A 12,133-nucleotide genomic window follows, 5' to 3' on the forward strand; every position below is an offset into this window, starting at 1 on the left:
ACACTGCACCTTCACACACACACACAGTGTTTATTACTGTTCAACACACTGCACCTTCACACACACACAGTGTTTATTACTGTTCAACACACTGCACCTTCACACACACACAGTGTTTATTACTGTTCAACACACTGCACCTTCACACACACACACACACACACACACACACACACACACACACACACACACACACACACTGTTTATTACTGTTCAACACACTGAACCATCACACACACACAGACACAAAACACCGTCCTTTCATACAGCAGACACAGCAACTAACACGTCATTACATCACAACATCAGCTGATGTTACACCTCACACTCACACTCACCTTCACTTTTATTCCTAATTACAGACAGAGCTGTGTTCAGCGCTCCGTGTGTATCATTACGGCTTCACATTCGCTCATTACGCCTCTCAGATAATTACTTGGGCGGTGTAACGGTGCGGTGCGATTAATCACGCAGGTATAAACTACATCCTGTTTACTCAGACGCATAAGGGAAAAGCTCCTGGATGTGGGTGGAAGAAAGGAAGGGGAGATGGAGAGAGAGGGAGATAGGGTAAGAGAAATGAAAAAGTGAAAGTTAGAGAGAGGGAGAGAGATAGGGAAAAAAAGAGAGCGAAAGAAAGAGAGAGGAGGGAGAGAAGGTAAGAGAAATGGAAAAGAGAGAGGGAGAGAGAAAAAAAAGAGAAAGAGAGAGAGTGAGAAAGATGAAGAGATGGAGAGAGAGAGAGAGAGAGAGAGAGAGAGGGAGTGAGCGAGTGTTCAGGTGTGTGTGTGTGTGTGTGTGTGTGGAGACATTCACATGTCCTCACGCACGTGTGATCAGTGAGACGCCTCAGAGATAAATCTTCCTATATCCTGATTATTTCATGTAGTAATAATGAAAACAAAAACATAAAAATATAAATCCTGCTGAATGTCATTGTGTGTGTGTGTGTGTGTGTGTTTTTACCCCTCTGGGGGGCGCCGTCGCTCTCTCCCTCCGACCGACCTGCTGTACTGACGTTTCCTAAGACAGAGGAAAGGTGGGGTCAAAACACACCACACACACAGACACACACAGACACGCGCACACACACACACGCACACACACGCACGCACACACACACATTTCTTACTTCTAGGAAGAGTCATGCTAACAGACACGTAGCGTACATGCACAAACATGGACGGATTTGTGCAAACACACACACATACACACACACACACGAAAACTGGACTTACGGGAAATGTGCCTCTTTGTTGTCGCCTTCAGTGGGGAGAAGAAAAAAAAACAAAAACAGTCAACTTTCCATTCAACAAAAAAATATAAGCGATAATTTTATGATAATGATTTGTTGGTTTGCTGAAAAACAAAAATGACAGCAGTAAGCTAAAATACAGCACTGCAATAAAAAACAAATATAATACTAAACTATAAAATAAAACTATAAAAAAATACATAACACACTATTAAAAAAAAATCTAGTAATAAAATAAATTAAAATAAATGAAATAAATTCCAATAATAAAAAATGTACAGCTGTAAAGGACAAAATGTTACAAAAAAATACAAATAAATAAATAAATTAATTAATTAATAAACAGAAATAAATAAATAAATGCCACAGGTATCTGGGTACCTGCAATATAATAATGCTGCATTACATATGTTTATTTAAAAATGTGCCCCTGGTTTGGCTCCGCCCCCTACCCCCTGCACTCACCCCAGGGTTCGGGGGCAGTGTGAGGGTCCCCACGGTGGCCTTCAGCTCTAGCTCGTTGGCGGCCGAGTCGCTGTGGTTACACACGGGGCGGATCTGGATGTGGAACTTCTTCGGCTCTTCGTCCTCGTAGTCCGAGTCGCTGGAGTAAAAGTTGTTCTCTTTGTCGTCTGCGGAACGTGGGGGTGGAGTGAAGGATGATGCTGAGAAGCTACTGACGATTACACGATCACTCACACACACACACACACACACACTAAACACCACTGACAATCATACCTGAAGTGTCTTCTTAAGTTACCTTAAATTATTTTTTTCTCTAGAAAATTTGTTTGTTTGGGGTTTTTTTTGGCCTAAAAACATTTCCTTGACAATAAAATATTCCCTAGGCACGCATCCCACATTTGGCCTACTTAGAAAAACAAAACTAAAATTCACACTCGAGTGCAAAAGTTAGTGTATAAATGAGGTTTATTAAGTCTTTAAATTTCTTTAAAATAGATATTTGAATACTTACAGAAGTCTATAGGGAACACGATCAAATGTTTTCTATCTGTATTATCTGAGGGGGTGCCATTATTTTTGAAAGCGGGTGTTTTACAGAGAATAATGGGGCAGTATTAAAACAAGTGTTACAGTGAAACTCGCTCATCAGTTAATTTTTCATGTGGGGTGCCAATACTTTTGGAGACACTATCTACGGACGTCCTTTTCCCTAAGCGTGTAAATAAGGTCTATATAACACGTCCCCACGAGGTCCGATTAAAGGATATCGTTCTGGTTGACATCCGTTCGGATCATGAAGCCCTCGTCGTCTACCTCCAGAGGTGAATTCTATAAAACACACAGGAGGGTTCATCAGAGGTCACATGAAAAAATAAAATAACAAAAGCTTCATGCAGTCACCAGTTCAAGTCCATGAGAATAAACATGGCTGTGCTCTCTGGGTGGGAGGGGCTTACTCTCTCTCCCCTGTCAATCACAGTAAGACTAGCCAATCGTATCATACATGAGGATGTACGATAATATGTTATGAAATTTGTGATGGAGTGTGTGATGGAGTGTGTGATGGAGTGTGTGATGGAGAGTGTGATGGAGAGTGTGATGGAGAGTGTGATGGAGAGTGTGATGGAGAGTGTGGTGGAGAGTGTGGTGGAGAGTGTGGTGGAGTATATGTAGTATGTTATGTTATGGAGTGTGTTATGGAGTATGTTGTGTTATGGAGTATGTTATGGAGTGTGTTATGGAGTGTGTTGTGTTATGGAGTATGTTATGGAGTGTGTTATGGAGTATATGTAGTATGTTGTGTTATGGAGTGTGTTATGGAGTATGTTGTGTTATGGAGTATGTTATGGAGTGTGTTATGGAGTATATGTAGTATGTTGTGTTATGGAGTGTGTTATGGAGTATGTTGTGTTATGGAGTATGTTATGGAGTGTGTTATGGAGTGTGTTATGGAGTATGTTGTGTTATGGAGTATGTTATGGAGTGTGTTATGGAGTGTGTTATGGAGTATGTTGTGTTATGGAGTATGTTATGGAGTATGTTGTGTTATGGAGTATGTTATGGAGTGTGTTATGGAGTATGTTATGGAGTATGTTGTGTTATGGAGTGTGTTATGGAGTGTGTTATGGAGTATGTTGTGGAGTATGTTGTGTTATGGAGTGTGTTATGGAGTGTGTTATGGAGTGTGTTATGGAGTATGTTGTGTTATGGAGTATGTTATGGAGTGTGTTATGGAGTGTGTTATGGAGTATGTTGTGTTATGGAGTATGTTATGGAGTATGTTGTGTTATGGAGTATGTTATGGAGTGTGTTATGGAGTATGTTATGGAGTATGTTGTGTTATGGAGTGTGTTATGGAGTATGTTATGGAGTGTGTTATGGAGTGTGTTATGGAGTATGTTGTGTTATGGAGTATGTTATGGAGTGTGTTATGGAGTGTGTTGTGTTATGGAGTGTGTTATGGAGTGTGTTATGGAGTATGTTGTGTTATGGAGTATGTTGTGTTATGGAGTATGTTATGGAGTATGTTATGGAGTGTGTTATGGAGTATGTTATGGAGTGTGTTATGGAGTGTGTTATGGAGTGTGTTATGGAGTGTGTTATGGAGTGTGTTATGGAGTGTGTTATGGAGTGTGTTATGGAGTGTGTTATGGAGTATGTTATGGAGTGTGTTATGGAGTGTGTTGTGTTATGGAGTATGTTATGGAGTGTGTTATGGAGTGTGTTATGGAGTGTGTTATGGAGTGTGTTGTGTTATGGAGTATGTTATGGAGTGTGTTATGGAGTATGTTATGGAGTGTGTTATGGAGTATGTTATGGAGTATGTTATGGAGTATGTTATGGAGTGTGTTATGGAGTATGTTGTGTTATGGAGTATGTTATGGAGTATGTTGTGTTATGGAGTATGTTATGGAGTATGTTGTGTTATGGAGTATGTTATGGAGTATGTTGTGTTATGGAGTATGTTATGGAGTATGTTGTGTTATGGAGTATGTTATGGAGTATGTTGTGTTATGGAGTATGTTATGGAGTGTGTTATGGAGTATGTTATGGAGTGTGTTATGGAGTGTGTTATGGAGTGTGTTATGGAGTGTGTTATGGAGTATGTTATGGAGTATGTTATGGAGTATGTTATGGAGTGTGTTATGGAGTATGTTGTGTTATGGAGTATGTTATGGAGTATGTTGTGTTATGGAGTATGTTGTGTTATGGAGTATGTTATGGAGTATGTTATGGAGTATGTGTTATGGAGTATGTTATGGAGTATGTTGTGTTATGGAGTATGTTGTGTTATGGAGTATGTTGTGTTATGGAGTATGTTGTGTTATGGAGTATGTTGTGTTATGGAGTATGTTATGGAGTATGTTGTGTTATGGAGTATGTTATGGAGTATGTTGTGTTATGGAGTATGTTATGGAGTATGTTATGGAGTATGTGTTATGGAGTATGTTATGGAGTATGTTGTGTTATGGAGTATGTTGTGTTATGGAGTATGTTGTGTTATGGAGTATGTTGTGTTATGGAGTGTGTTATGGAGTATGTTGTGTTATGGAGTATGTTGTGTTATGGAGTATGTTATGGAGTATGTTGTGTTATGGAGTATGTTATGGAGTATGTTGTGTTATGGAGTATGTTATGGAGTATGTTGTGTTATGGAGTATGTTATGGAGTATGTTGTGTTATGGAGTATGTTATGGAGTATGTTGTGTTATGGAGTATGTTGTGTTATGGAGTATGTTGTGTTATGGAGTATGTTGTGTTATGGAGTATGTTGTGTTATGGAGTATGTTATGGAGTATGTTATGGAGTATGTTGTGTTATGGAGTATGTTATGGAGTATGTTATGGAGTATGTTGTGTTATGGAGTATGTTATGGAGTATGTTGTGTTATGGAGTATGTTATGGAGTATGTTGTGTTATGGAGTATGTTGTGTTATGGAGTATGTTGTGTTATGGAGTATGTTGTGGAGTATGTTGTGTTATGGAGTATGTTATGGAGTATGTTGTGTTATGGAGTATGTGTTATGGAGTATGTTGTGTTATGGAGTATGTTGTGTTATGGAGTATGTTGTGTTATGGAGTATGTTATGGAGTATGTTGTGTTATGGAGTATGTTGTGTTATGGAGTATGTTATGGAGTATGTTATGGAGTATGTGTTATGGAGTATGTTATGGAGTATGTTGTGTTATGGAGTATGTTGTGTTATGGAGTATGTTGTGTTATGGAGTATGTTATGGAGTATGTTATGGAGTATGTTGTGTTATGGAGTATGTTGTGTTATGGAGTATGTTGTGTTATGGAGTATGTTATGGAGTATGTTATGGAGTATGTGTTATGGAGTATGTTATGGAGTATGTTGTGTTATGGAGTATGTTGTGTTATGGAGTATGTTGTGTTATGGAGTATGTTATGGAGTATGTTATGGAGTGTGTTATGGAGTGTGTTGTGTTATGGAGTATGTGTTATGGAGTATGTTATGGAGTATGTTATGGAGTATGTTGTGTTATGGAGTATGTTGTGTTATGGAGTATGTTGTGTTATGGAGTATGTGTTATGGAGTATGTTATGGAGTATGTTATGGAGTATGTTATGGAGTATGTGTTATGGAGTATGTGTTATGGAGTATGTTATGGAGTATGTTATGGAGTATGTTATGGAGTATGTTATGGAGTATGTTATGGAGTATGTTATGGAGTATGTTGTGTTATGGAGTATGTTGTGTTATGGAGTATGTGTTATGGAGTATGTTATGGAGTATGTTATGGAGTATGTGTTATGGAGTATGTGTTATGGAGTATGTTATGGAGTATGTTATGGAGTATGTTGTGTTATGGAGTATGTGTTATGGAGTGTGTTATGGAGTATGTTATGGAGTATGTGTTATGGAGTATGTTATGGAGTATGTTGTGTTATGGAGTATGTTGTGTTATGGAGTATGTTGTGTTATGGAGTATGTTATGGAGTATGTTGTGTTATGGAGTATGTTATGGAGTATGTTGTGTTATGGAGTATGTTATGGAGTATGTTATGGAGTATGTTATGGAGTATGTGTTATGGAGTATGTTATGGAGTATGTTGTGTTATGGAGTATGTTGTGTTATGGAGTATGTTGTGTTATGGAGTATGTTGTGTTATGGAGTATGTTATGGAGTATGTTGTGTTATGGAGTATGTTATGGAGTATGTTATGGAGTATGTTATGGAGTATGTTATGGAGTATGTTGTGTTATGGAGTATGTTGTGTTATGGAGTATGTGTTATGGAGTATGTTGTGTTATGGAGTATGTTATGGAGTATGTTATGGAGTATGTTGTGTTATGGAGTATGTTGTGTTATGGAGTATGTTATTGTGGCTATGAACAATCGCTCCTCACCAGCCTCTCTTGAAGTTAAAGAGATATAAAGAGAACTCTACAGATTGTGGCGTTATGGAGACACCAGGAAGGTGAAACATCGCATAGATGTTCTGTAAATTCAGTTTAATTATAAACATGTAAAATAAATAAATAAATAAACACGACATGTGGTTCATTAATAAGTCAGGAGTAAACCCTAAGCATCTCTACTGCCCATGTGTGTGTGTGTGTGTGTGTGTGTTTGTTTACTCCAAGCATGAGGTCTGTTAATGACATGTGGATCCAAAACAGAGCTCCTGACAGCCAGCAGGAGTAAAGTAGGACAACTTAAATATAGCCTTCTGGAGTAACCGGACACGACCCAGGGAGTGGTGGACATTCACTCACGCACGCACACACACACACACGTCAGTGGAACAATGACGAGTGTGTGGTGTCCCAGTGACTCCATGAGACGTTGTTAAGTGAGGACAATGTCTGCGCGTGTGTGTGTGTGTGTATGCGCGTGACTTACTGGCGTATCCGTCAGCGCAGAATCCCTGCACAAACAACAACAGCCTCATTAGTACGATTTTGTACGGATGGACACACACACACACACACACACACACACACACAATACAAAATATATGCTGATGTCAATTTCCGCTAAAGAGGTTTTTTTTTTTTTTTTTTTAATACTTTAGAAATGGTCATGTTAGAACAAAAATTCTAACACTTCTAAAAAGTAATAAAATGTAAACAAACAAACAAATAAATTAATTAATTAATAATTAAAAATGAAATAAATAATGACAAAAAAAAGCAAATCAAGTCTAATAAAAGAACCAAAGAAAGAACATAGTGTACGACTTTTTAAATAAATGAGAAAAAGCAAACAAACAAACAAACAAAAAAAAACCCCATAAATATGCAAACAAACAAACAAACAAAGCAAGTAGGTTAAATGAATTTTTTTAAACAATTCTGATATATGCTTTAATATTAGTATTGTAAGGGGTGTGTGTGTGTGTGTGTGTGTGTGTGTGTGTGTGTGTCTCACGTCAAGTCCGGCTCTTTGTCCTTCTTGCCCAGGCCGGGGATCCTGAACGCTTTTGCTCGGCTTTTCTTGTTATTGTCGGACGCTTGAGTGGACAGGAACTCCTCAAAACCCACAGGGCCTGGCCAAAACACACACACACACACACACACACAGTCTTTATACTGTTACCACAATGACACACTCCTTTGCAGTCTAGACTGAGAATCATCATGTGTTTGTGTGTGTGTGTGTTTCCAGAGTTAAACAGGTGTGTGCTACCTGGCCGGTCCTTCCCCGTGCCCTTCAGCTCAGTGAACTTCTGAATCAGACTCCTGATGCCGATGTTCTCCACGTTCTGCTTGAACTCCTCATGGACCTGAGCACACACACACACACACACACACACACACACACGCGCGCGCGCTTAAGCCGAACCACCAAATCCAACTGGAACCTCCGAGTCAGTCGGTCATCAGTGAAGAGCTCACCTGTCCCACTTGGACGTGTGTGTCCTCTAAGGAGTGTGAGTAAGACTTGATCAGCTGCTTCATCTTCCGGAGGTGTTCCTCCTCGATGTCCTGGAACTTCTGCATGACCAGAATGCAAAATAAACATAAGTGGAAGAATGCAGGATGTCCTTCTTGTCATTAAAGCTGTTGAAAGATCTGCTGCGAGCTGATTGGACACACTTTCATCATTCTCTACAAACCTGAGGTTTTGGAAATGAAATCATTTATACAGATAAACACAATGTTATAGGAGTGCTAGGGAGTCGGAGGTCCAGTCATGTCTCTGGCATAAAGACCAGGCGATGGAGGGAATAAAGCACATTGGAGCGTGTCTTTAGAGGAAAATAATCAACAATGGCACACATTGATAAAGCAGAGCTACTGATCCCACCCTGAGAGAGAATCATTTCCAATCACAGCACATCCTAAAATGTTTAAATGTACCTATAATACAAAAAAACTGGCCATCCAGGACGAATGTTGTGGATCATCTGCAAAATAAGTTCCTTCCTCTCTCACCAGCCTCGCTTAGTTCTCGCTCTGAGCTTGTCACACTACTGATAAACAACCTGGGAAACAAAAAAAAAGCACTGAAACTGAAGACTCTTTCCACACGTTAAATCTTTTAGTTTTTCTTTATTAAACTATCCTGTCCTGTAGATCGTCTGCTGTTACTATGGAAACAATAATAAATTCTAACCTACGCTGTACAGTACAGGGTTGTGATTTAGCTTGCCGCTAGATATCTGCCGTTAGAATAAATGAAGCAACTTAGTTTATAGCTTTATAATCAGACTGGAGAATTCAACAGGACTGTGGTGTGATAAAAAATAAATAAAGAAAGAAAGAAAGAAAAAGAATAAGGCTCCATTCTTTAATCTTCGTCTTTACTGCTGATCTGTGGCTGACTTTAAGAGAGTTTAATTCCACGCTAAAGCTAAAATTTTAATTCATGGTTTTGCATGACGCATTTGCTAGGAAAAAAAACCCTGAGTCATGAAAGAAAACTATGAAACGAATCAACACCAGCGAGTCCGTATTACCATAAAAGCATCAGCTGCCTTTGTAGTTTTATTAACAGCTGTTAGCATCTGGTTTACAGCCTGTAAACTACTGGAGCTAGAAGACTCTTATAAAGCCTGGGTTTGTGCCGATTTCCCACAAGGGCTGGGCTTGTGTCAGAAAGTCCAGCACAAAGACGTGTTAGGACACATAAGCCCCGTCCTCCCAGACCTGCTGATATCACAGTGTAGCTTCTTATGCGTGCGAAACATTCCTAACAGAAAATTACTTTATTTACATTTAGAAGAGATGTTATAGTTTAATTATTAATATTTAAGTTGAATAGTTAATATTACAGTTCTGTTGGTGTGTCACTATTAAAAATTAATATTAAAGTTTAAGTCAATTTAATCTTCAAAAGTAATAATTAATAGTAAGGTTCATTTTTTACAGTTTAATATTCAAATGATTTTGGGTGAATTTAATTTTACATTACAGTAGAATAGTTAATGATATAGATTAATATTAAAGTAGAACAGTTTAATAGTAAGTTAAATTCTTAACGCTAGAGTTTAACTGATGTTTATTACAAATTAACGTTAAAATCTAACTTTTAACTTATAGTGTCGTTGTTGACATTAAAGTATAATTAACTTATTTTACTTAAGTAAACATGTAAAGAATTCAACTCTAGTATGGAACTTTAAGACTTTAATATTAAACTACAGCAGTAACTATTAAATTGTACTTTTATCTATTAAACTGTAATTTTAACAGTTAAACCGAATATATATATATATATATATATATATATATATTTATTATCATTTAATAATTAATGCTAAAGTTTAATATTAATGTATAATTGTTGAAATTGCAGTTAAATTACAGTTTAATAAGTTTAATTTTTAAGGCTACAGTTTAATTCTTTTTTATTATAAATTAACATTAACTTTCAATTTATAGTTTCATTGTTGACATTACAGTAGAATAACTGCAAAACTATTAATAGTTAAATGTTAAAATTACAGTTTGATGTTAAAGTTTGATTTTATATTATTAGAAGTATAATTGTTACTGCTAGAGGTTAATATTAAAGTCTTTATGTTACAGCTGAATTATTACTCTTAAAGTTTAATAGTTAACATTACAGTTCTGTTGTGTGTCGCTATTGAAGATTAATATTAAACTTTAAGTCTAAATGTTGCAGTTTAATTAATCTTCAAATTTAATAATTAGTATTAAGGTTCATTTGGTACTGTTTAATATTCAAATAATTTTGGTTGGATTAAATTATAATTTACAATTATAGCTAAACATGAACATATAACATATATATACTTAAATTGTTGACATTACAGTATGTTATTTAACTTATTTTACTTATCTAAACAAGTAAAGAATTCAACTCTAGTATGAAACTAACATTAAGACTTTAATATTAAACTACAGCCATAACTAATAAACTGTACTTTTATCTATTAAACAGCAATTTTAACATTTAAACCGTATAATTATTATATTATACATTACAGTGTAATAATTAATGCTATAGCTTAATATTAAAGTATAATTGTTGAAATTGCAGTATAAATGTTAATATTACAGTTTATAAATATTAATAAAAGTTTAATTCTTAATGCTAGAGTTTATTTGTTTTTATTATGAATTAACATTAAAGTCTAACTTTTAATTTATAGTTTCATTGTTGACATTACAGTAGAATAGTTAACTGTAAAACTACTAGTAGTTGAATGTTAAACTTACAGTTTTGTAGATTATTAGAAGTATAATTGTTACTGAGTTTAATATTAAAGTCTTTATGCAAGTTTAATTATTCATATTTAAGTTTAATAGTCAATATTACAGTTCTGTTGTCACTATCGAAGATTAATATTAAAGTTTAAGTCTTAATGTTGTAGTTTAATTCATCTTAAAAATGTAATAATTAATATTAAAATTCACTTGTTACGCTAATATTCAAATGATTTTACTTATAATTTAACATTACAGTTAAACATTAACGTATAACTTAATACATAAATTGTTGACATTACAGCAGAATTAACCGTTAAATTATTAATAGTTACTTGTTATGTTAGAGTTTCATGTTACGGTTGAATTGTATATAAAGGCAGATTAATTATTTATCATACAGGTTAACAGATATATTACAGTTTATTTATTTATTAACATTAAGTAATTCAATGTTACAGTTTAATATTAAAGTTTAATTTGTAATGTTTATGTTGAATTGTTTTCATAAGTATAATTGATATTACAGTTGAATAATAAAGTATTTGTTTGTTGACATTACAAACAAATAGAATGGTAGAATAGTTGAAGTCATAGTGTAAATGTTAAAAAAGTGCAGTTTGATATGAAGTTTAATAAATAAGAGTGCAGTTTAATATTACAGATTCATTTCTAACACAAATTATTATATTTTAATGGTTACACTGCTGTTTAATTCTTAATTGTTAAATTGTACATGAAATTTGTTGCTCTTAAACGCAATAAGAGAATTATGGCCACTTTTCCTGCTTTTCTTGCTAACCCGATGTACTCTGTGTGGGTTTTTCTTCACAGAATGGTGTTAATTTTATTCTGTCAGAATGATTTATGATGCACCGGATCACTGGCATGGGACGAGAAGTCCTGCGGCTCACCTGGCTCTGCTTCGAACGCTAGTTACCCGAGGCTGGATTTAAAAGAGAACGCTTCTAAGCTCCTGAGACTCAACGTTCTTTGAACAAGAACTGAAGTGATCTGGATTTTGTTGAAAAGAGCGAAAGTCTCTGGACATTTGTTCTCTTATGAAAAGTGAATGCTGAAAATAATAGTTTCAAAAGAGTTGTGTAGAAACTGCAGGCTGGTGTTCACACTGGTTCGGATGGGATTCTGCTAAAAGGAGTTATAAAGGAGGTCACTGGGCAAGGTTTATTATACAAAGAGATGTTTTTAAAAGTTAGTTTTTCAAAAGAAATACAACTTTGTGGTCTCGAAATGAAAAACAAATATT

At 35.7% G+C, this 12,133-nt stretch overlaps 1 protein-coding gene across 1 annotated transcript in view; it reads right to left on the reverse strand.

Moving 5' to 3' along the window:
- Positions 1-12,133, reverse strand: part of fcho1 (FCH and mu domain containing endocytic adaptor 1) — a 60,454-nt gene that overhangs the window by 14,901 nt on the left and 33,420 nt on the right. The window contains exons 8-15 of the mRNA XM_058388771.1: positions 8,089-8,187; positions 7,880-7,976; positions 7,622-7,739; positions 7,094-7,118; positions 2,491-2,551; positions 1,721-1,896; positions 1,239-1,263; positions 967-1,023 (exon numbers count right to left, since the gene is read on the reverse strand). Of these exons, the coding sequence (XP_058244754.1) occupies positions 967-1,023; positions 1,239-1,263; positions 1,721-1,896; positions 2,491-2,551; positions 7,094-7,118; positions 7,622-7,739; positions 7,880-7,976; positions 8,089-8,187 (658 nt within the window). The remainder of the gene's footprint in view (positions 1-966; positions 1,024-1,238; positions 1,264-1,720; positions 1,897-2,490; positions 2,552-7,093; positions 7,119-7,621; positions 7,740-7,879; positions 7,977-8,088; positions 8,188-12,133) is intronic.

Source organism: Hemibagrus wyckioides, linkage group LG05, assembly GCF_019097595.1.
Source record: "Hemibagrus wyckioides isolate EC202008001 linkage group LG05, SWU_Hwy_1.0, whole genome shotgun sequence".
Taxonomy (NCBI): Eukaryota; Metazoa; Chordata; class Actinopteri; order Siluriformes; family Bagridae; genus Hemibagrus; species Hemibagrus wyckioides.